This window comes from Miniopterus natalensis, chromosome 13 (genome assembly GCF_054644295.1).
Source record: "Miniopterus natalensis isolate mMinNat1 chromosome 13, mMinNat1.hap1, whole genome shotgun sequence".
NCBI lineage: Eukaryota > Metazoa > Chordata > Mammalia > Chiroptera > Miniopteridae > Miniopterus > Miniopterus natalensis.
This window is the reverse complement of record NC_142093.1, coordinates 49,569,589-49,595,182: the sequence shown is the minus strand read 5'-3', so window position 1 is coordinate 49,595,182 and position 25,594 is coordinate 49,569,589. Positions and strand designations below refer to the sequence as shown.

The 25,594-nt window shown below is 42.3% G+C and overlaps 1 protein-coding gene and 1 pseudogene across 1 annotated transcript in view; both read left to right on the top strand.

Annotated features, from left to right (window-relative positions):
* Window positions 1-13,005, top strand: part of CHMP3 (charged multivesicular body protein 3) — a 57,108-nt gene extending 44,103 nt beyond the window's left edge. Inside the window, exons 4-6 of the mRNA XM_016201818.2 lie at window positions 1,706-1,827; window positions 4,578-4,692; window positions 10,201-13,005. Coding sequence (XP_016057304.1) covers window positions 1,706-1,827; window positions 4,578-4,692; window positions 10,201-10,343 — 380 coding nt within the window. The 3' untranslated portion in view covers window positions 10,344-13,005. The remainder of the gene's footprint in view (window positions 1-1,705; window positions 1,828-4,577; window positions 4,693-10,200) is intronic.
* Window positions 13,006-17,852: 4,847 nt separating this feature from the next.
* LOC148091681 (52 kDa repressor of the inhibitor of the protein kinase pseudogene) lies at window positions 17,853-20,638 on the top strand (annotated as a pseudogene).
* The last annotated feature ends 4,956 nt before the right edge of the window (window positions 20,639-25,594 follow it).

The following is a 25,594-nucleotide window of genomic DNA, read 5'->3' as shown; positions in this document are numbered from 1 at the left end:
ACAATCTGTTCTATAAATGGTGTTACACAGATACATGCAAAATATGAAATTGGACCATTTTCTTATACCATACAAAGGTTAAACTTAAAATGGGTTAATGACATAAATGTAAGACCTGAATCCATAAAACTAGAAGAAAACATCAGCAGTAAAATATCTGCCATCATGCCCTGATCAGTGTTACTCAATGATTAGAGCCACAGCCCATGCACTGAAAGTTCGGGGGTTCGATTCCTGTTCGAGGGTATGTACCTAGGTTGCAGGTTCGATCCCCAGCCTCGGTTGGGATGGGATGCAACCAAACGATGTGTCTCTCTCACATCAATGTTTCTCTCTCTCTCACGCTCTCCCTCCTTTTCTCTCCCCCTCCCTCCCTCCCTTTCACTCCCTCTAAAAAGCAATGGAAAAAATATCCTTGGGTGAGCATTAACAACAACAAAATCTCTGACATTAGTCTTAGTAATATCTTTTATGTCTCTTCAGGCAAGGAAACAATAGAAAAAAATAAACAAATGGGACTACACCAAACTGAAACATTTTTATACAGGAAAGGAAACCATCAACAAAAGAAAAAGACAGCCAACTGAATGGGAGAAGATATTCACAAATGATACATCCAGTAAGGGGGTTAATATCCAATATCTATAAGGAACTCATACAGCTTAACACCAAAAAAAAAAAAAAAAATAGTCCAGTTTAAAAATAGGCAGACGACCTGAGTAGACATTTCTCCAAAGAATACATAAAGATAGGCAACAGACATGAAAAGATGCTCATATAACGCATCATCAGGAAAACAAATTAATGAGCTATCACCTCACACCTGTCTGAATGTCTATCAAAACAACAAATAACAAGTGCTGATGAGGATGTGGAGGAAAGCGAACCCTTGTGTAAATTTGTGTAGCCACTATGATTAACATCGTGAAAGTTCCTCAAAAAATTAAAAATAGAGCTGCCATACGACCCAGCAATTCTACTTCTGGGTATTTATCCAAAGAAAACAAAAACGCTAATTCCAAAATATATTTATACCCCTGTGTTCGCTGCAGTATTATTTATAATAGCCAAGATATGGAAGCAATCTAGGTATCTATCAGTAGGTGAATGGATATAAAAGAACTGGTATGTGATATATATATATGCATAGGATCTCAGAATACGGACAGTTTTTCCCTAGCAAGGAACTGTAACCCTCTTACATTGACACACACATATATATTCACTGTATCTTATCCTGATTTCTTTCATTTTCCTGAGAACCAGCAGCAGGTTCCTAACAGAGCAGCTGTAGTCCATAGGCTGGTTTGTAACAAGCACTACTTGGGTAGCCTAAAGCCTTCTGTTTTCCAGTGTGGCCCTGGCAAGGTCTAGAGCTGTTCCTCCCATGTGTGACTTAACCTGGATGCCATGGTTATTCCTGGCTGACTTCCTTCCCTAAAAGTCAGCCCCAGGCCTTCAGGTCACTCTCCAGATTGGTTAATTGTTGTGCATGCTCTGAAAATTTGCACCGGTGTTAGCAAAGTAACACAGAGTTTTAGAAAAGTCAGTTTCTTGGTCAACTAGTGCAGTAATGTATTCTGCAGATACATTAATGGCTTTGGAAATTCACATACTACTGTTCCCTTTTATTAGAATGGCTCGTAATTTGACTCATTTTTTCCATCCTGTGTCACATTCTATTGAGCAATCCTTTCTCTTTCAGCTGTTTTGCGAGTGGCTGGTTCCCTGCAGAAGAGCACAGAAGTGATGAAGGCCATGCAGAGTCTTGTGAAGATCCCAGAAATCCAGGCCACCATGCGGGAACTGTCCAAAGAGATGATGAAGGTGACCAGGGACTAACCCTGCATCCCATTCTAAACCACCAAGTGCTGTTCTCAGCAAGTGGCAGGGGCTAGAGCTGGGCTGAGCAGGAATGGACAGACCACTGTTATCAGACACTGAGGATAGAGGAGCAGCTGTTACAATCAGTTGAAACCCTTTGAGCAGAGCATCACAGAGGCTGGGTCAGATTGCCAGAGTGCCCCTTAGAAGAAGTGAAAGTGTACCCAGAGCTCTAGGGGAGGGGGCGTCCAGAGGGTAAGTGTTTAGGATTCAGGGAGCTAGGGTTTACAAGCTCTCACCCGAGTAAGGAAACAGAAAAAGCCCAGGTTCCTCTGCCTGCTCCTGGGGAATGTTAGTGAAGCTGGCATGGGGGGTGGAGTTCTCCCTCCCTCGCCAGAAAACTTTTGGCAATTTTTTTTCTGTAAAGGGCTAGATATTAAATGTAATATCTACTTTGTGGGCCATAGATCTTTGTTATAACCTCTCAACACTGCTTTGTAGTATAAAAACAGCCATAGATAATATGTAAACAAATGAGAGTTACTGTGTTCCAATAAAAGTTTATTTATAACATCAGGGAGTGGACTGATTTGATCCCACAGGCTGTAGTTTGCTGATGCTTGTTTTAGACTAGAAAAGGAGAGGCTGAAAACCAAGTAGAAACCAATAAATACCTTCCATCCCCAGGATTGGGGTCGGGCACAGACCTGTACTGCTGGACAGGGCTCAGGAGGGTATTGTTACTGAGCCCTCTGCCAGCCAGAGGCACATTACACATTCTGTCCTATGAAGTCCTCCCAGCGACCTTGTGAGCTAGGTATTTTTATCCCCATTTTACACAGGAGGAAACTTAATCTTAAAGTTGCCAGGTAACTTACAAGTAATGTTGGTAGTAAGTGACAGATCTGGGGTTGGAGCACAGATGTCTGACCTTATTGCCTGAGCTGCCTCAGAGGAAGTGATGATAGGAAGTGCCTTGTGCAGGTGCTGATTCATCCTTCAAATGTGTGGCCTGCAAGTCAGGGTTGTATACCTCAAATTCTTGTATGTAATTTGTAAAGCAAGAAATTGTGTCTTCCTTCTTCCTAGGGAATTTCATTCATGAACTTGAATTATATATAGGGCTCTAGCGCATAGGAGAGAGGAACTGGAGAAGAAAATTGATGAAAAAGAAAAGCATCTTAAAAGCCCAGGGTCCAGGTTTTTGGAATGAGAACTCCTTGGGTAGTAGCAGTAGGTAGGAAATAGGTGTGTCCTTTAAAAGTGGTTTGTCTCATCCCCCAAGTTGGAATGACTTCATGCCTGCTTATTCTAACTTATGTTGCCATCAGAATCTGAGGGAAATCCTTTTTTAGAATCTGGGATCTTTTCCACAACAGTTTCTGAATATTGAAAGTAATACAAATTTGAAGGAAGGCTTGCATGTAGTAGATAATAAGTATTTATGGAATTCATTCAATGATGCATCCCTAGGTACAAACTGAAGCCTCTGATGGGGTGGACGTCCAGCTCCTCAAGGGCAGGGACGTGAACTTAGTCATTTCATTTGGCCTGTCATGTGGCACAGAGCTGATATTTGATGAATGGTTGCTGATTGAATTAATGAATGGCAGCTTCTCCCTCCAGGATATGGAGGACTGTTACAGTCAGGATTCTATTAGGCTCTTTTAAACAGTTAGCAAGTATGTACTGAACCTCTTTTACAATAGCCTCTAGCACTAAGATGACTTCCAGAGGGCTCCACCTGTGTGAGCTTGAATGTGAATTAGTTTGTTCATTTATGTTGGAAGGAAAGGGTCTGAGAATGGGTAGAATATGACACTAGCTAGATCCATGTCATTAAGTCACTTGAGTGGTCCAGGAGCAGAAAGGCAGGGCAGGAGAGAGGGGTTGCTTTAAATTTGATCCCATCAGCATGCTAAGTGAGAGCTGTGCCCTGGCTGAGTACCGGGGAGCCAGGGCTGGAGCTGCTCCATGTGACCTGCTGCTTCTGGAATGATTGGGATTTCAAGGTACAAAGCAAGGGGCTCAGTTGTTGTAGGTTGCAAAGCAGTCAGGTTTTTTCTCTTCTGGCAGCTTCTCAGAAGCCTGAATCCATGCTTTCCTTCTGCTCTACACCACAGCCACTCAGCCCCTTCCTACCTGTTCTGCCAAGGGGTGTCACTTGCGCTTTTTCACATTGGAGGGTGCTCTTCTGACCTTTTGCTTCAAAAACAAATACAGACCCACCAGATTGACCCTATGCCACCAGGTATAACCTGGACATGCTGAAGTAGTCTTCAGGCCTTTCTGGGGTCCCATGAAGCCCCACCGTGCTCTTGGTATTTATCAGAGTGCCTACTATGACTCCAACCAATTTCCATACTGTGTTTCAACTGCACTCACAGATTATATTTGCAGTGTGAGAACAAATGCTTGCCAAGACAAAACAGGGCATTGACTCATCTGTCAGCAAGCTGTTCTCTGAGCACTGCTGTTATGGTGCAGGTTAATTTGTGAAACTCGGCTGATAGACTTTAAAGGCCCACCTCCAGCTTGGTGCTAAATTTGGAGAGCAGTTTCCTTTTGGCTTTTTGCCCTTCTGCAGAGAGGGCAACATCCAGTGTTTCCTGTGTCCAGCAGTCTTGCATGTAGGACCTCAAAAGGGTGGACTGGGTTGGGAGACACTGTAATTCACTGGGCGCTGGCACTTAAAGGTGTCTTTTGAGAACAGACTTAACAGTTGGAAGTGACATGGTTTATTCTGTGTTTAGGCTGGGATCATAGAAGAGATGTTGGAGGACACTTTTGAAAGCATGGATGACCAGGAAGAAATGGAAGAAGCAGCAGAAATGGAAATTGACAAAATTTTGTCTGAAATTACAGCAGGTATGACCCTGACATTCATCCTTTCTCGCCTCCCTTTATGGCCGTTCTTCCTTCATTCATAAACTAGCAGGTAGCTTTTTCTTTAGGCTATAACGCCCATACTTATGCATTTTTAATTTTAGATTATGCAAGTTATTTTTTGAAAAATAAGCACAATATCTATAAACATCTTTTTTAAAACACAGAGGTAAAATTTTTTTAAATTCTAGAGCTTCCAAAGTGGAAAGGTGAAAAGTTGGTGCCACAAACTGCATTTGGGAGCTTCAATTGGCATAGAAATTCTGGAAAATAATTTGGCAGTAGCTATCAAAAGCCCTTGACCTAGAAGATTGACTTCTGGGGGCTTACTCTATTAATTAAGGTTGGCTGAATGATTTAACTCAAGGATGTCTATAGTAGTCTTATTTATAATATTGAAAAGTTTTAAAGAAGCTAAATGCCTAACAATATTGTTTGAATCAGTTATGTTATATATGTTTTAATGGAATACATTATAGTTGTGATAGAGAATGTAGAAATATATTGTTGACATGGACATATGTTCACAATATATTATGTGAAAAAAGCCTTGTTATGGAAATACACACTTATGTAAAACTCACACCTATAGAAAAATAGTAGTTATCTCTGAGTGATGGTTAATGAGGTTTATTTGGAATTTTTTTCCTTTGTTTTTTTTTAATTTATTTTTCAGTTACATTTGATATACAATATTATATTAATTTCAGTTGTACAACATAGTGATTAGATAATTCTATGCCTTGTGAAGTGATTACCCTGTCTAGTACCCATCTGACACCATACATATATATATACATTTTTTTAATTTTTACACACTGATTTTTTTAGAGAGAGAAAAGGAGAGAGAAGCATCGATCCTATTTATACATTCATTGATTGATTCCTCTTTGTGCCCTAACCTGGGATTGAACCTGCAACCTTGGCTTATCAGGACACCCGTCCAGAGCACATATATATTATTGACTATATTCTCTATGCTGTACTTTACATCTCTGTGACTATTTTTATGACTGGTAATTTGTACTTCATAATGACTTTCACCTTTTCCTCCCATCTGCCCAACCTTCCTTCCATTGTATCTATGAGTTTGTTCCTATTTTATTTGTTCAAGTAATTTTTTTTTTTTACATTGCACATATAAATAAAATCATGTGGTATGTGTCTTCCTCTGTATGACTTATTTCACTTAGCATAATACCCTCCAGATCCATCCATGCTGTTGCAAATGATAAGATTTCATTCTTTTTAATTGCCAAGTAATATTCAATTGTTTATATATCCCACAGCTTTTTTATCCAGTCATCTATTGATGGACACTTACTTTGCTTCCATATCTTTGCTAGTGTATGTGAAATCACCTTCTTTGTCTTTTGTTATAGCCTTTGTTTTAAAGTCTTATTTTGTCTGATACAAGTATTGCTTCCCCAGTTTTTTTAAAATTTCCATTTGCATGAAATATCTTTTGCCATCCCTTTTTTTGTCTTTGTGTGTCTTTCCATCTAAAGTGGGTCTCTTGTCAGCAGCATATGTATAAGTCTTGTTTTTTTATCCATCCTTCTGCTCTTTATCTTTTGATTGAAGCATTTCATTCATTTACATTTAAGTAATTACTGATAGTATATAGTTATTGCCATTTTATTTTTTTCTGATTGTTTTTGCAGTTATCCTCTGTTCCTTATTCTTTTTGCTCTGTTCTCTCGTGTTTTCACGACTTTCTGTAGTGTTGTGCTTGGATTCCTCTCTCTTTATTTCTTGTATATCTCTTATCCATCTTGTAGATCTTGTAGAGTCTTGTAGATCTCTGGTTTGTGGTTACCATATACTTCATAAATACCGGGCTATTGATATAGCAGTCTATTTTAAGTTGGTGGTCGCTTAAATCTGAACACATTAAAAATCACTATTGTTTTACTCACCCCCTCCACACTTACGTTTTTGTCATTTTTTACTTCTCTCTTGTGTGTGTGTGTGTGTGTGTATGTGTAACCCTTAGTTCATTGTTGCAGTTACACATGATAATTCTACTTTTGCCTTTTAACCTTTGTACTAGCTTTCTAATTGGTTTCTTTTAATGTTTGCCTTTGTCAGTGGTATTTTTTTTCTTTCCTATATTTTCTTATTCATATTTTTTATCTTTTCTACTTTAAGAAGTCTCTTTAACATTTCATGTAATACTGATTTAGTAGTGATTAACTCTTTGTCTGGGGAACTATCTTCCTTCTATTCTAAATGATAGCCTTCCTGGGTAGAGTAATTGTACTTGTAGGTTTGTGCCTTTCATCACCTTGCATATTTTGTGCCATTTCCTTCTGGCTTGCAATGTTTCTGTTGAAAAATCAGCTGACAGTCTTATGGGGGCCCCCTTGTGCATAACTGCTTTTCTTTTGTACATAACTAACTGCTTTTACTTTTAGATTCTGTCTTTAACTTTTTGCATATTAATTATGATGTGTTTTAGTGTGGCCCTCTTTGGGTTCATCTTGTTTGGGACTCTGCACTTTCTGGACTTGTATGTCTATTTCCTTCAGTTTAGGAAAGTTTTTTGTCATTATTTCTTCAAATAGGTTTTCAATTTCTTTCTCTCTCTTCTCCTTCTGGCATCCCAGTAATGTGAATGTTGTTATGCTTAATGCTAGAAGTCCCTTAAACTATCCTAATTTCTTTTAGTTCTTTTTTGTTTTTGCTTTTACGGATTGGGTTTTTCACTGCTTTGTCTTCCAGATCACTGATTTGATCCTCTGCTTCATCTAATCTGTAGATTCCCACCAGTGTATTCTTCATTTATTGTATTTTTCAGTTCTGACTAGTTTTTTAATGTTTTCTGTCTATATCCTTTTTTCTGTTTTTTATCTCTTCGTTGAAGTTCTCAATGAGTCCATCTGTTTTTCTCCCAAGTTCACTGAGCATTTTTATAACCAGTGTTTTGGACTCTGTATCTTGTAGATTATCTCCATTTCTTTCAGTTCTTTTTCCAGAGCTTTGTCCTAGTGTTTTATTTGGGACATGTTTTTTATCTCCTCATTTTGGCTGACTCCCTGTGGGGCTCAGTGGCACAGTCTCCTTGGTCGTCTGAGCCAGTTGCTCCAGGGGTGTCCCCTTGTGGGTTGTAGTTGGGCCCCAAATGCTGCTAGCATGTCAGTGGTTCAGGTTGACACTCAGGCTGACTGGCTGTGAGTGCTGGCTGCCAGTATAGTGGACAAGGTGTTGTGTGGGGCTCTGGTGCCAGCCAAGTCCAACTTTGAGGTGTGTCAGTTGTGGAGCTGTTTGGGCTCTGGTCTGCTCTGAAGCTGGCCACTAGATTTATTGGGTCTGAGCCTCTTGGGAGTGGCTCTGGTGGACACCAAGGTCAGCCACTGCTTGTGCTGGGCTTGGGGACCACTTGGTAGGAGTTAAAGTGATCTGCATTTGGTTGTTGCTTGCTCTGGGCTTGGAGGTGTTTGAGAGAGGTTACACTGTGAAGCAAGGCTGGCTGCCACTTGTGCCAGGCTTGTGACCCTTTGATGGATACTACGATGCACGCTCAGGCCAGCTGTGACTTGTGCCTTGCTTGTGGCCACTTAGTTGGAACTACTTTACGGGCCACAGCTGAATGCTGCTTATGCCAGGCTTGGGGCTACCTGATGGGAGTTAAAATGTATGTTGAGACCTACCACTTGTGCTGGTCTTGGGATTGCTTGATAGGAGCTACAGTGCATGTTGAGGCCAGCCATCACATGTGTGGGCTTTGCAGACCTTTGAAATAGTCTTCAGTGCAAGACTAGGGCGCCCACCACTCATATGAGGTGTGCAGATTTGGGGGAAAGTCTGTAGCTTGAGCCGAGGCAGGCTGCTTGTGTAGAAGAGCTATTGGAAGAGGTTCAGGCCAGGCAAGGGACTTGGGTGGGGCAGGGTTTTGGTATCACCTAGGCAAGGTGAATGGTGTTAGCCAATTTAAAGGAGAGCATAGATTTGATACCTTCCAGCACTTCTGTCTCCTGGAGAGAATTGTCTCCTCCCCTGCCCCTCCAGCTCTTGCCCTGAAGTTCGTCAGTTTAGTTCCTTGCCACATGTCCCTGATGTTTTTCAAGCTACTGCCCCTCTGCTGGAGCTCAGAGCAAGTGAATTTGTGAGTGAGTGAGTCTGTGTATGGGCCCTTATGATCAGCTCCTCCGTCTCTACCAGCCCTTTTTGTTTCTCTGAAGCAGTCCCTGCTGATTTCATAGCCTGATATTATGGAGACTCCCCTCCCCAGGCTGGAAAGCCTGTTTTGTGGCTCCCCAGGGAAGGCCTCTGCAGCCAACATACCCCTCCCATTTATTAATGGCCCCACCATGGTTGTGAGATATGCCCATTTCACATCTTTGCCCCTCCTACCAGTCTTCACGTTGCTTCTCCTTTATATCTTTATACATATCCTCAGTTATAGGAATTCTGTTCAAGTGGTTCTCAGTGATGGTTCTATAATTCAGTTGTAGTTTTGATGTGATCATGGGAGGAGGCAAGTATAGCATTTATCTAATCTGCCATCTTGATCAGAAGTTGAGTTTTTAATCTTTGTTTTTACTTCTGGATTTTCTGAGTTGTGTTTTTGTGTGTGTGTGTGTGTTTTAATATATCTTTACTGATTTCAGAGAGAGGAAGGGAGAGGGAGAGAGAGAGATAGAAACATCAATGATGAGCAAGTTATTGATCAGCTACCTCCTGCATGTCCCCTCACTGGGGACCAAGGCAGCAACCTGGGCATGTTCCCTGATCAGGAATCAAACTGTGATCTCCTGGATCGTAGGTCAGTGCTCAGCCCCTGAGGCACACCCAACAGGCATGGATTTTCTGAGTTTTATGTTTGATAAAAAATATAATTGGTGAGATTTAATTTTTATTTGTTTTAATTTGGGGGGATAAGAAGACTAGTTACTCCATACTCCAGAAAAACATCGTATGAAGATTTAGAAACAATTTAGTTAGATTTGAAATCTTCATGAACCTTGAAAATTAAGTATTCAATAGTGTTTAGGAATTTAGATCAAGATCTTCAAAACCAAAATTCTTTTTTTAAAAATTTAATCTAATTTTAAATTTTCTATCATCATTTATCCTCTCCATGCTCTCTTCCACCTCCAGCCATCCCCCACCCCCTGCAATCACCACACTGTTGTCCATGAGCTCTCTTTTTTAATTTTTGCTCAATCCCTCCACCACCTCTACCCACCCCGCCACCAGAGCTCTCTGCCTGCTCTCTGTCTATGAGTCTGTCTCTATTGTGCTTGGTAGTTCAGTTTGTTCATTCAGAACCAAAATTCTTAAAATCAAAATCTTTACAGTTATTAGGACTTTGGTATCATTACAAGTTGGTATATGCACATTTGTCACCGTGAGCAAAACCTCACCAAAACAGCTTGTTTTATTGTCCCTTCTCTGTCAGACTGGTCCAGGTATGAAAGGCAGGGAAGATGATGGGCCACATCCTTAATCCAATATTTTGTTGACCTGTTCACTGTTTCTTTTCAGGGGCCTTGGGCAAAGCACCTAGTAAAGTGGTTGACCCCCTTCCCGAGCCTGAAACTCCAGGAGCAACAGCCGCCTCAGAAGATGAGGAGGAAGAGGAGGCCCTGGAGGCCATGCAGTCCCGGCTGGCCACGCTCCGCAGCTAGGGCCACCCATCTGGGCCCTCAAGCTCTGCTCATGACCTGTCCACCAGGTGTGCGCGCACTCCTCTGAAACAGCCGCTATTTATGTATCTCTTGCACTACACCTTTGCGTTCTGGAGGTTTCCTTCACTCTGCAGAGGCTTTGGGGTCTCAAAGGATTGTTCTTGAGACATGGTGTAATAAATGCATTATTTTCAGGAGTAGAAACAGAAGTATCTTTTCGGAGGGACAGCAAAAAATTTGGTCTTCTTGCAAGACACTTCTGAGAATAGAGTTCATTGCCTGAATGTTGAGGACTCTGTACATTATTTTGTCTGTAGAACACTGTATAAATGGATTTTAATAAATTTCTGCTTTAACACTTGGTCTTGTTTTAGATTGCCATGTGCAGTGAGCTTTCCAGGTGTTTGCTGTGCCAAATTATTTCATATGTGGCCTTGGAAAGAAAGGCATGAGACTTAGAAGCTCAGGAGAAAGGGGCTTCTCCTCTGTGGATACTCCTCCCCAGCCTTCACAGACATGGTATAGGAGCCACTTTGTAATTTTTGTCATCTGTTTAACTAAAAAGATGCTTGGGAATTATGACCCTTTGTCCTGTTTGGATGGCTGTTATATGTCCTGAAGGGTGTGTGAATGGGGGTGAGGGGCAGGTAGGCAGGCTTCTCTTCCCTTCCTTCCCATTGCAAGTTGTACCCAGAGCAGACAGCTATGAGATTAGGACCTTTTCTCTGATTGCCTGTCACTGCACTGAGCTGTTTGTCTTGGATGCATGGGATATAGGCTTACCCATAAGTGCTTTCTTAAAACCAGGGGCTGACCAGTGAGAGGCTTGGTGTGGTCATGCATTATAATAAACTCTCACACATCTGAAATATTCCTAAGTTGCATTTATAAATAATTCAGCAGTAGCAATATATATTTGTGTTTGATGGTTTATAAAGCTCTTTGTTTGACATATGTGATGTCATTCAGTCTTCACAAATGAGGAAAACAGCTCACTGCACAGCTGGGATTCAACCCAGACCCCTGTGATCCAAGCCCTATGTATAGTAAGCCAGGCAGGAAAAAAACCAACCACTCATCACAGGTTGGTTTTTGTGGATTGTGTAGAGAAATCCTGAAGTCTCAGATGTCACTGCACTGAGGCCCTTCCAGTCTCATTATGCAAAATGGAAATCTTGAATCCAGGGACTGTCTTATCACTCTTGATTTTATCTTCAGGATCTACTTTGTTTTTTAAGTAAACATTTCTTAGAGCAGTTTTAGGTCCATAGCACAATTGACTGGAAAATACAGAGTTGCCATATACCTCCTGCCCCAACACATGCACAGACTTCCCCACTTGGTGTATTGACATCCCCACCACAGAAATACATTTGTTACAGAAATCATACAGTATGTAGCCTCTTCAGATTGGCTTCTTTCAATTACTAATATGCATGTAAGTTTCCTTTATGTCTTTTGATGGCCTAGTAGCTCATTTCTTTTTATTGCTGAATAATATTCCATTGTTTGGATGTAACACACCATCCATTCAGCCACCGAAGGACATCTTGATTGCTTTCAAGTTTGGGCAATTATGAATAAAGTTGTAAACATCCACGTGCAGGTTTTTGTGTGAACACACGTTTCAACTCCTTTGGGGAAATACCAAGGAGCACGACTGTCTTCCAAAGTGGCTATATCATTTTGAATTCCTACCGACAATGGATGAGAGTTCCTACTGCTCTACATTCTTACCAGCCTTGGTGGTAGTGTTTTGGATTTTGGCCATCTTAATAGTTGTATAGTGGTATCTCATTGTTTTAATTTGCAGTTCCCTAATGACATGATGTTGAACATCTTTTCATGTGTTTTTTTGCCATCTGTAGATTTTCTTTGGAGAGGTATCTGTTTAGGTCTTTTGCTCATTTTTTTTCTTTTGTTTTTTTCATCATCGTTTATTCCCCCCTACCCTCTCTCACGCCCCCTACCCCCCAAACCCCGCAATCACCACACTGTTGTCCATGTCCATGAGTTCTTTCTCTTTTTTTTTTTTCTTTTTTGCTGAATTACTCTGCCTATTATTTAATTGGGTTGTTTCCTTATTATTGAGTTTTAAGAGTTCTTTGTGTACTTGGGATAATAGTTCTGTATCAGATCTGTGTTTTGCCAACATTTTCTCCCAGTCGGTGGCTTCTCATTCTCTTCACATTGTCCTTCATAGAGCACAAGTTTTTAATTTTAATGAAGTCCAGCTTACCTATTATTTCTTTCATGGTTGTGCCTTTGGTGTTGGATCTTAAAAGTCGTCACCATACCCATGGTCACCTAGATTTTTCTCCTATGTTATATTCTAGGAGTTTTATAGTTTTGTATTTTACATTTAGGTCTGTGATCCATTTTGATTTAATTCTTAAGAATCACTTAAGGTCTTTGTGTAGATTTTTATTTTTACATGTGGATGTCCAATTGTTCAATACCATTTGTTGAAAAGACTGTCTGTGCTGCATTTTATTATCCTTGCTCCTTTGTCAGAGATCAGTTTTCTGTATTTGTGTGACCTATTTAAGGGCTCTCTGTTTGCTTCATTGGTGTATTTGCCTATTCTTTCTCCAATACCACAGTTTTTGTTTTTCACTCTGTTGATTAATGTAGCTTTATAGTAAATGTTGAAGTGAGCTAGCGTCAGTCCTCCAGCTTTGTTTTTCTCGTTCAGTATCGAGTTCGCTATTCTGTATTTTACTTCTTTATACAAACATTAGAATTGATTTGTCGACATCCACAAATTAACTTGCTGGGATTTTGATTGGGATTGCAGTGAATCCATAAATCAAGTTGAGAAACATTGACTTATTGACAGGATATAGTTTTATGATTGCATGTATCTGGCTAGTTTATTTATAGCATGATATTGGAATTAAATGCTCATAATCCCTGGGCATTTTGGTGGTTAATCAGAATTTATCCAAGTGGATGGATGGACAGTCAGAATAAATAATGACAGCCACTGTTCCAGCCATTCAAATAAAATGATCTAAATGTAGGGCTTGTTTTAATTGTTTGAAGAGGTTCTATATTCTTCATTCCTGCTTTGAGGCAAGGGAAAGAATATTGTTGGCTCATTGTCATGTTTATATTCCATTTCCCCTCAGTACTCTATTGGGCATCACTGGAAACAAAGGTGAGTCAGATACTCTCCTGGCCCTGAGAGGGTCCACAAGCTGGGAAAGGAAATAATGGTGTAAACAACTGAAATCAAAGTTTCCCTCTATACTCAGGGCCTCAACTTAGATCCAGCACTGGTGGCACCAGCATTAACTACAGACTGAATTTATTTGGTGCCCCCCTAAAAAAACTAAACAATTTTAAGGGTACTGAGAATAGCATTCCACACCACCAACTCATTTGTTTTTAAACACAGCTTGCTTTGTAAAAATCACTGTGGTGATCACCCAGCAGTTCACTCTAGGTAGATTGTAACCTCTCCCCATGTCATCTGCCAAAGATGATAGATGTGAGTGCGCACAGCTCACGTGGCCTTAGGCCCCTTGTCTTGCATATTTCCAGGTGTGCCTCAGAAATCCTGGACAGGGGTTTTGACTCATATTTGTTCTCAATTAGTACTAGTCATGCTGCCTCTTCACCTCTCCCTGACACCCAGCCCTGTAACTGTGGCTATGGAAACAGCTGTAAAACAGAAAGCTTTCAAAGCTTGAAGAACTGGGACCATTTTTCTTGTCCTATCCTTGTAACAGATGCTCTTCAAACTCTAATATGCATTACCAATTAGAAAGGCTCTTAAGTGAAGTAAACTTGGGAAGTGTTTGGTTAAAGTAAACATAAAGCAGGTTTCTTTACAACTTTTCAGAGCCTTTCATATACTTTTTCCAAATTCATTTGGCCACAACAGTTTCTTTTAAGATACCAGAATTAACATTTTCTAGCTACTGAGCCATTTCAGAAATGCGGGTCTAAACCTCAGTAGGGAAATACCCTTTTTTAAGCAAAGAAAGTTCTACACATAATTAATTATAGTTTTAACATATATATTTATAGAGTGATGTCAGCAAAATTGTGGAGTAGACAGCTCCAAACACCCACCCCTCCAAAGAAACACTGAAAAAAGAACCAAAAATGTCAGAACCAACTTTGTCAGAACTCTGGAAAAACAAAAAGTTCACACTATCCAAGTGAATGCTGTATTAAGAAAAAAACTTAAAAACAGAAAGTTTGTGGCGTTTTTACTTGTCCTTGCCCCACCTGTTCCCAAGCTCGGCAGCAGTCTTGAAAACAGCAGTCCACATTATCAGTGTGGGACCCTGGTTCCTAGTTCCAGAGGAACGGAGCAGACCTCATTCACAAATTATGTTCGTCTACTCTAACCTGTTTAGGGGTCACCCTGAACAACTAACCCGAGGTGCTCATCCTCAGTTTGCCTGTCCTGGAACTTAGGGTGGAAAAGCAGCAGTCATTGCTTGAAAACATGTTAAGGAAACTTTTTTAATGTGCTCCCTCTGGGAGCACGCCCTTGCCATTCCCATTCCTCTCATTCCCCCATAGGCACGCATCTCCTAAACTCCAAGGGACCCCACAACACTTGCAACCAGGGGAGCAGTGGGCAACGGCAGCTCAATCTGGGCTAACCCCCTAAACCTGTCTCCAAGGCCCCCTTTTTTCTAATTTTCCTGTTGCTTCTATGCTAAGCCCTACCTTGTTTCACTGCCCCTAGCTTTAATAAATGGCCCATCTGAGGGTGCTTTTGCTGTGGCCAGTAAATTCTTGCTTGCTTTGATGGAAAAAAATCCCCAACAACAACAGAAGGAAAACCAGGCAGAGGGTTTCTCTGGGATACTAGAGCATTCAAAAGCATCTGTATACTGGGGAATTTAGAAAGCCACATGCATGTCCAGGACAGGAAATACGCTCAGAAGAGATGTGACAAGACCCTAAACATTCACTATGGCTGATATATAGGATGTGAGGTAGAATGATAAATGGTCTGATTAAGTGCTTAAAGACTGCCCAGCACAGAGTCACTCCATAAAGACTGGGAAGGGTGGTATTGTTTGTTTTTTCAAGGTCCTGGCATTCAAGGAAATCTCAAAACACTGACTGAACACAGCTAGGCTTTTAACAATCAAGAACAGCAGACCCTGGGGAAGGGGGAAATTCTGAATTCTGGAATATCCAAATGTCCGGTTTTCAAGAAGAAATATCACAAATTATACAAAGAAACTGGAAAGTGTGGTTCATTCAAAGGAAAAAAAATTACAGAAACCATGCATAAGGAAGCCCAGACATTGTACTCCCTAGACAAAGACTTTAAACCATCTGTTTTCAATATGCTCAAGAGGTAAAGAAAACCAGGAAAACAATGTATGAACAAAATGAGAATATCAATAAAGAGAATTTTAAAAAGGAACCACAGAGCCCTGGCAAGGTGGCTCAGTTGGAGTGTTGGGTTATACACCAAAAGGTGGTGGGTTCGCTTTCCCGTCAGGGCACATACCTAGGGTGTGGGTTTGATCCCTGGTCAGGGCGTGTATGGGAGGCAGCCGATCAATGTTTCTCTTTCACATCAATGTTCCTCCCTCCCTCCCTCCCTCACTCCCTCTCAAAATCAATGGAAACATATCCTCAGTGAGGACTAAAAAAAAAACACAAAAAACAATTTCTGGAGCTAAAAGGTACAATAACTGAAATGAGAAGAAAAAATACACTAGAGGGTTTACCATTAGATTTGAGCAGGCAGAAGAAAGAATCTGTAAACTTGAAGGTAGAACAATTTAAGTAAACTTTGCAGATTGAGCTAGAAGATACCCAAGCATCTATTCTTAGGTTCCAGTCATAATCTTCCCTGCCCCTGTATTAGTCATCTGTGTCTGCATAACAAATTACCTAAAAAGATCAGAGTGGCCTGGCCGGGTGTGGCTCAGCCGTTGAGCGTCAACCTGGGATCCAGGCGATCGGGGTTTGATTCCCAGTCAGAGCACATGCCCGGGTTGCGGGCTCGATCGATGACTCTCTCATCATTGGTGTTTCTATCTCTCTCTCCCTTTCCTTTCCTTTCTCTGAAATCAATAAAGATATATTTAAAAAAAAAAAACAAAACAAAAAACAATAAAAAGATCAGAGTGGAAATAAATGAAATTGGAAATAGAAAAATAGAGAAAATCAATAAAACCAGAAGATGGTTTTATGAACAGATCAACAAAACGAATCTTAACCTAGATTGACTGTAAGGGGGAGGAGAGAAAGAAGGAGAGAGCAGGACTCATTACTAAAACCAGAGGGGACATTGCTACCAACTTTACACACATGTAAAGGATTATAAGAGAATAATACTATGCCAACAACTTGGATAACTTAGGTGAAATAGGCAAATTCCTAGAAACACACCAACTACCAGAACTGAAACTCTGAATGGATCTATAACAAGGAGACAATTAGTAGTAATAATAATAATAATAAACTCCCAACAAAGAAAACCTCAGGACCAGATGACTTCCCTGGTAAATTCCACCAAGTGTTGAAAGAATTAGCACCGATCTTTCTTAAACTCCGCCCTTCCCCCCAAAAAAAGTTAAGAAGGAACTTTACCTAACCTGTTCTATAAGACCAGCAATACCTCTACACCAAAGCCAAAGATACTACAAGAAAATAAGACTACAAATATCCCTTATGGGTATGGCTGCAAAATCCTCAACAAAATACCAGAAAATTAAATCCAGTGGCATCTTAAAAGGTTTATAGACCATGACCAAGTGAAATTTATCCCAGGAATGCAACGGTGTTTCAACATACGAAAGTCAAATATACCATACTGATAGAACAAAGGGGGAAATGCAAGGTCATCTCAATTGATGCAAAAAGGGCATTTTTCAAAATCCAACACCCTTTTAGGAAAGAAAACACTTAGAGGGAAACTTCCTAAACATGATACAGGACATGTATGAAAAACACACAGCTAACATCATACTCAACAGTGAAAAACTGAAAGCTTCCCCCCAATTAAGGTCACAAACAAGACAAAGATGCCTGCTTCCACTACTTTTATTCTACATGGAACTTGAAGTTCTAGCCAGAGCAATTTAGCAAGGTAAAGAAATTAAAGGTACTCAGATTGAAAAGGAAGATGGAAAACTATCCCTTCTCACAGATGACATGCTCTGATGTAGAAAACTAAAAATTTCACACACAAAACTATTGGGAGTTGATAAATTAAGCAAAGCTGCAGGATACAAAATCATGCAACAATCAGTTGCATTTCTATAGCAATGAACAATCCGAAAAAATTAAGAAAACAATTCCACTTTCAATAGCACCAAACAATGCAATACTTAGGAATAAATTTTTACCAAGGAGGCACGAGACTTGATCACTGAAAATTAAAAATTATTTTTGAAAGAGATCAGAGAGGACACCAACCAGTAGGTAATTATTTTGCAATATATAAATGTATCAAATTAACATGCACATCTTAAACATACACAGTGCAATATGTTAGTTATATCTCAATGAAGCTGGGGGATGGAGAAGACACCAACAAGTGGAAAGGTATGTTCATGGATTACAAAACAATATTGGTAAATGGCAATACTGTTCGAAGCAATATATATAGTTTCAGTGTAATCTATATCAAGAGCCAGGTGACTTTTTTTTCTTTCCAGAAATAGAAACACCCAAAATTCATACGGAATTTAAAGGGACTCTGAGTCCAAAACAGTCTTGAAAAAGAAGAATAAAGTTAGAGGACTCCATTCTTGATTTTAAATGAGTCAACACAGTGCAGTTCTGTCGGATATTTTTACCAATGAAATCAATTGAGAGCCTAGAAGCAAACCCTCCCATCTGTGGTCAGAAACAACTGGGTGCCGAGACCGTTCAGTGGGGAAAGAACAAGATCTTCAACAAACGGTGCTGGAAAATGGGCTCTCCGTATGTTTAAAAAAAGAAGTTTGACTCTTTACACCACTTACAAAAATCCATAGTGTATCAAACCTAAACGTAAGAGTTAAGCTATAAAACTTAGAATAAAACATAACAGCAAACCTCATTGTCTTGGATTTGGCAATGGTTTCTTAAATATAACACCTAAAGCCCAGTTAAAAAAAAAAAAAAGGCCCTGCCCAGCCGGCTGGCCAGCCTGGCCCGGGCCCCGACGGGCCCCGACGGGCGGGCTGCCCCAGGAGGCGGGGAGGGGGCGCTGGGCCGGCCGGCAGGCGGGCGGCGATGCCTCACTTCTTGCGCTGCCCCCAGGTGCACCCAGGGGGCGCGGTCGGGCCTGGCCGCCTTCAGGCCCCGGGTCCGGCCAGGTGCCAGAAGTGGGTGGAACACTGTAGGAGAGCAGACTCAGAAGATGAAACACCGATCAACTAAATAAACGTCATGGATTATGTGCCAAACGCTTTGAGACCTCTGTGACCTGTCGAGCTAGCCCGTATGGGACAGTTCGAGATCGTGCGACACCAACAGTAATATTTGATCTGACCAGTCATTTGAACAATCCACAGACCTGGAGGAAGACCTTTTCCCTTTAACCCTTGACGGGAAGGGAAAGAAAGAATACTTGACACCTTTATTTGAAATTTTGACTCACGGGAAAACAAAACATACCCCTGGATGGACAGGAAGCTATGAGATCCCAGAAGGTCTCTCTGCTCCTGATAAATTTCAAATACTGCTGGAGCGCCGGGTAAATTCGGGGCGCAGGCTCTGGAAAGGGGCTTTGAGACAGCAGCCAACTCACTGTTCTGTTCAAACACCGCAGAAACGTGCTGGAGATCTGTGTCGCTGCCTTCGGGAGGAACCCGCGGGGAAGGGGGGGCTCACTGCCCTCCCCTTATCGCTGATGTCGCGGTGGACACGGGAAGAGCACCTGCCGCGTTGGTGAGGTTTGTGGCCGAAGCTCATAACCCGAGGGAGGAATTTGTGGGCTTCCTGCCTTACGAAGCTGCTGCTGAAATTTTGGCAGTGAAATTTCACACTGAGAAGTGGGGGTTAAACATGGAGTATCGTTGTGGCCAGGCTGACATTGTGTCCGGTGGGTTTTCTTCCAAAATGAAAGTTGTTGCTTCTAGACTTTTAGAGAAATGTCCCCAAGCTGTCTACACAGGCGCTCTGCTCCTCCCGGGCCTTAACTGTGTGGTTGGCAAAATCGGTGCCTGTTATGGGAGCGTCCGTTGCATTAGGAACAATTGAGGAAGTTGGTTCTTTTGTCCCTTGATCACCACGACTGCTTTCAGACTTTGACAGTGTGATTCCTGTCCTCCTTCAGAACAACGAAGAAAGGGGTAAGGAACTGAAGGGAATTTGCCTTTGTCGGTGGACAGGCAGGCTTGATGCTTTAAAATTTTAAGTGGACCTCCCACAAGCGGTTGTCTTATGTTTAGATGGTGTAACTAATGACACAGATATTAGATGGAATAACTGTGTAGCGGGCAGAGCATTTGTACTCTGTAGTGCAGCAGCAGATTTTGATTTTGTTACCATTGTTCTCAAAACTGTTCTATCTTTTACAAGAGCCTTGGGAAAAATCTCCAGCGGCAGACTTCTGAGGTCTTGTTTGCAGCCAGTAGCTTGACTGCGGTGCTGCATTCGCTGAATGAAGTGACGGAAAATACTGAAGTTTATCACGAATTTTGGTTTAAGGAAGCCACCGATTTGGCAGCCAAACTTGATATGCAGATGAAGCTCCCTGGGAGATTCCGCAGAGCTCAGCAAGGGAACCTGGAACCTCAGCTGACCTCGGAGAGTTACTCTAAAGAAGCTCTGAGTGGCCCAACAGTGGAACACATTAGTCAGGACCTGAAAGATCAGGTCTCAGAGGAGCGCCTCGGGCTCTCAAATGCTTATTGCTCGTATCCTCTGTCACGGGACAGCTCAAATTCAGTGCATGGGAGGAGCACCACTGATGTACAGAAGCGGCTTACCCAATCCTGACACTCTCAGCTGAGCTGCATTGCTGGAGAACCAAGTGGAAACAGAGGGAAAGATACAGGGCGTCCATCCCCCCTTTATGAAGCCTCCACCTGACACATCGAGCTTTGTCCTAATGTTCCCGGGCCGCCGAAGGTCCACGTATCCCTGCGATGAAGGTGGAGAATGGCCGCTGTGACATGGGCGGAGCACCTCAAAGCGCGCCCGGGGAACACTGTGACACACCAAAGGGCAAGTAACTTAGCTTTGCTTAACACAAATTTTGAGATAAAACATGATTTGGATTTAATGGTGGACACATGTATCAAACTCTATACAACTAAGTCAGAGCTTCCTACAGATAATTCTGAAACCATCGAAAATAGCTGAGTGACTTTATATATATATATTTTAATATATTTTTATTGACTTCAGAGAGAGGAAGGGAGAGGGAGAGAGAGAAACAGCAATGATGAGAGAGAGTCATTGATCGGCTGCCTCCTGCACACCCCCTGCTGGGGATCGAGCCCACAACCTGGGCATGTGCCCTGACCCGGAATCGAACCGTGATCTCCTGGATCCCAGGCTGATGCTCAACTGCTGAGCCATGCTGGCCGGGCCTGACACATGTTTAAATATGGATCAACCGTAAAAACATTCTGCCAAGTGAAGTAAGCCAAACAAAAAGGTAACATTGTTTGAAAAGACACTGCTACATTTGAACTTGACAATATTTTATTTAGGATTTTTGCAAATGTGTTTATAAGTAATATTGGCCTGTATGTTATTTTTCATACTGTTCTTGTCTGATTTTGATACCAAGTGTACTAGCCTTATAAAATCCATTGAGCAGTTTTCTCTGTTTTCTGCCCTCTTGGTTATTTTGCATAAAATAGACTGTTTTCTAAGTTTGATACAAACTCATCTGTAAAATTTCCTGTGGCTGGTGCCTTTTGGGGGCTAAGGATGGTGCAGATATTTTTGATTAACAATTCAATTATTTTAATATCCAGATTCCAGATTAAATTTTAATTATTTTTCTAGAATAATGTCTACTTCTTTTGTTTTAAAATTAATATAAATAACGTTAAAATAATTCTCTACCATATTTATAGTTACATTTTCATTCCTAATATTGTGCATTTGTATTCTTCCCTTTTCTTAATAAGTCTTGGAGGAGATCGCCTAGCTTACTAATTTTTTTCAAACTCAGCTTTTGATGTTATTGATAATTTCCATTGCTTAATTTCTGCTTTTAATTTTATTAATCCCTTCCCTCTGTGAACTGTGAGGTTATTGTTTTTCTAGCTCAATGTATTATATATTTCTTTTTCCTTCGGCCTTTTTTGCTTTCTAATAAACGTTATCTTTTTATTGTTGACACTACTACAGATGTCCCCCATCCCCAACCCCAGCTTTGCCCACCTCCATCCTGCCCTTACCGCCCTCCCTCGGGCATTCACTAGACAGTTGTCTGTGTCCACAGCTATGCATATGTTTTTTAGCTACTGTCTTCACCTTCTTTCATCCAGTGCCCCCCACCCCTTTGCCATCTGTCAGTCTCTTCCATGTATCCATGCCTCTGGTTTTACTTTTTCCATCAGTTTATTTCGTTCATTAGATTCCATGTATAAGTGAAATCATATGGTATTTGCTCGCTTATTGTAATATTCTCCAGGTCCCTCCATATTGTCCCAAAGGGTACGAGATTCTTCTTCTTTACAGCTGCGTGGTATTCCATGGTGTAAATGTCCCACAGCTTTTTCATCCACTCGTCTACTGTTGGGCACTTGGGCTGTTTCCAGATCTTAGCTATTGTAAACTGTGCTGCTGTGAACATCGGGGTGCATATATTCTTTCTGGTTAGTGTTTCAGGATTCTTAGGATATATTCCCAGAAGTGGGATCACTGGGTCAAAAGGCAATTCCGTTTTCATTTTATTATTATTTTTAAAATCCTCACCCAAGGATATTTTTTCAGAGACTGTGGGGGGGGGGGGGCAGAGAGAGAAACAGGGATGTGTGAGAGACACAGTGATTGGCTGCCTCCCTCATAAGCCCCAACCACCAGGCTGCAGATCCAGCCAGCAACTGAGGTACATGCCCTTGGCTGGAATCAAACCCAGGACCCTTCATTCTGCAGGCCGATGCTCTAAACCATCTTGGGCAAGGCAGTTCCTTTTTTATTTTTATTTTTTTGAGGTACCTCCATACTGTTTTCCACAGTGGCTGCACCAGCCTGCATTCCCACCAACAGTGCATGAGGGCTCCCTACTCCACGGCCTCACCAACCCTTGTTGATTTGTTGATGGTGCCATTCTGACAGGTGTGAGGTGGTACCTCATTGTGGTTTTAATGTGATCTCTTCAATGATCGGTGACGTTGAGCATCTTTTCATATGCCTCTTGGCCAGCTGTATGGCCTCTTTTTTTTTCTTTTTTCTTTATTGTTGAGAGCATTACAGGTGTCCCATTTTTTCCCCCCAATTGACTCCCTCCACTTTGCTCCCACCCCCTCCCCAGGCCTTCACCCCATTATTGACTGTGTCCATGCGTTATGCATATATGCATATAACTCCTTTGGTTAACCTCTTCCCACCCTAACCCCCCTTCCCTCTTTCCTCTGAGATATGATCGTCTGTTGCATGTGTCAATGTCTCTGGGTCTATTTAGTTCATCAGATTCTTTTGTTCATTAGCTTCTTCTTAAAGAAGACCCTTCAGCTTTTCCTGTAGTGCTAGTCTGGTGGTGATGAACTTCTTTAGCTTTTTCTTATCTGTGAAGCTCTTTATCTGACCTTCAATTCTAAATGATAGCTTTGCAGGGTAGAGCAATCTTGGTTGAAGTTCCATGTTTTTCATCACTTTGAATATTTCTTGCCACTCCCTTCTGGCCTGCAAGGTTTCTGTTGAGAAATCAGCTGACAGTTGTATGGGTGTTCCCTTGTAGGTAACTAACTGCTTTTCTCTTGCTGCTTTTAAGATTCTCTGTTTGTCTTTAACCTTTGGCATTTTAATGATGATATGTCTTGCTGTGGGCCTCTTTGGGTTCCTCTTGTTTGGGACCCTCTGTGCTTCCAGGACTTGTAAGTCTATTTCTTTCTCCAGGTAGGGGAAGTTTTCTGTAATTATTTTTTCAAATAGATTTTCAATTTCTTGGTCTCTTTCTTTCCCTTCTGGCACCCCAATAATACGAATGTTGGGCCTCTTGAAGTTGTCCCAGAGGCTCCTTATACTATCTTCATATTTCTGGATTTTTTTTTTTTTCTTTTTGCTCTTCTGGTTGGTTGTTTTTTGTTTCCTCATGTTCCAAATTGCTGATTTGATTCTCAGCATCCTCTACTCTGCTGTTGATTCCTTGTAAATTATTCTTCATTTCAGTTCGTGTAGCCTTCATTTCAAATTGGTACTTTATTATGTTATCGATTTTCTCAGTTATTTCCCTAATAGTATGCTTAAACATCCTTATAACCAAAATTCTGAACTCTCTATCTGTTAGCTTGCTTGGATCTATTTCATTAGTTCCTCTTCTAGAGATTTCTTCTGTGCTTTCCTTTGTGACATGTTTCTTTGCCTCCACATTTTGGCTGCTTCCAGGTGTTTGTTTCTATGTATTAGGTAGTGCTGCTGTGTCACCTGGAATTTGTAGAGTGGTTTTGTTTAGTAGGTGTCCTGTAGGGTCCAGTGGCTCAGCCTCCCCAGTCACCTGAGCTGGGCCTTCTAGGTGCTCCCCTGTGTGGGCTGTGTGCACTGTCCTGCTGTAGTTGAGCCTTGGTTGCTGTTGGTGTCACTGGGAGGAATTGACCCCCCCAGCCAATCAGCTGTGAGGACCAGCTGCAACTACAGCCAAAGAGCTGCTGTGCTGGAGACACCCCTATGAAGCAGGATTTACTTCAGTGGAGCTTTGGTGTTCACCAAATGCGCCCCTTGAGTGTGTCACTGGTGGCTGTGGTAGGGTTGTAATCCAGTGTGGTCGAGTCTGACCACCAGGTGCACTATCTCTGGGGCCTCCGGGGAGGTGCAAAGTCAGCCTGTGCCAGTGCCTTGCCCAGGGCCACCCAGCATGAGCTACTCAGCAAACTGTAGTTTGCTGCTACTTGTGCTGGGCTTGGCGGTGTCCAGGAGGGGCCAAGCTATGAGCCAAAGCAGCTGCCACTAGAGCCAGGCCTGGGGCCGCTTATCAAGCCTTATGGGGCAGCTGCTGCTTGTTTGAGAGATTTTAGGGAAGTCCTAAGCATGAGGCTCGAGAGGCCACTTGCACAGAAAAGCCCCTGGAAACGGCCTGGATGAGCTGCAGGTGGGGAGGGGCGGGGCCTCCGGGAATCACGGGGCGGGGCCAAAGGCGTGAGTCAGGTGCTGGCGATTCAAACATGGTGCCTGCCTGCCGGCTGTGCGGGGACGACTCGCCACAGGAGCAACGGCCTCTGCCAGCCCTTCTGCCTGGGAGGAAGCCGCCCTCCGCCTCTCGCCCGGATCTCAGGCAGGTTAGTTCCCCCCGAGTGTCCCGGGTCCTTTCAGGCCGCTGCCCGGCGCTGGGCTCAGAGGGAGCGTCCGAGTGAGTCCGCGCCGGGCCCTTAAGGGGAGCTGCTGGGGCTCCCGCAGCCTCCGAGACCCTCAGTGACAGTCCCCGCTGGTTTCACAGCCCGGAGTTGTGGGGACGTCTCCTCCCGGCCCTGGAGCCCTGGGCTGGGGGCCTGCTGTGGGGCTGGGACCCCTCCCTCCTCCGGGAAACCCCCACCACTGAGATTCCCTCCCGGGTTTAACCCACAGCACCTGGTGGGCCTGCAGCTGCGTCTCCATGATCCAGCCCCAATCCGCCTGCTCTCGGTGCTGCTTCAGGTCCCCGTTTGTGGGGCTTCTGTGCAGCCAGGTCTTGGGCGGCTCTGAGTGAAGGTGGTTCTGTGTTTTAGTTGTGATTTTGATGTGGTTGCGGGAGGCGGCGGGTGCAGCTGCTACCTACGTGCCATCTTGTTTCTCTATCCTGTGTGTCCTCTTGGGAGAAACATCTGTGCAGGTCGTTTGCCCGTTTTTTAATTGGATTGCTTGTCTTCCTGGTGTTGAGTTGTAGAAGTTCTTTATATGTTTTGGAAATTAACCCCTTATAAGACTTATCATTGGCAAATACGTTCTCCCATACAGATGGTTCCCTTTTCATTTTGTTGGTGGTTTCTTTTGCTGTGCAGAAGCTTTTTAATTTGATGTAGAACCATTTGTTTATTTTTTCCTTTGTTTCCCTTGCCCTAGGAGATATACTGGCAAAAATATTGCTATGAGAGATGTCAGATTTTACTGCCTATGTTTTCTAGGATTTTTATGGTTTCATGACTTACTCTTAAGTCTTTTACCCATTTTGAATT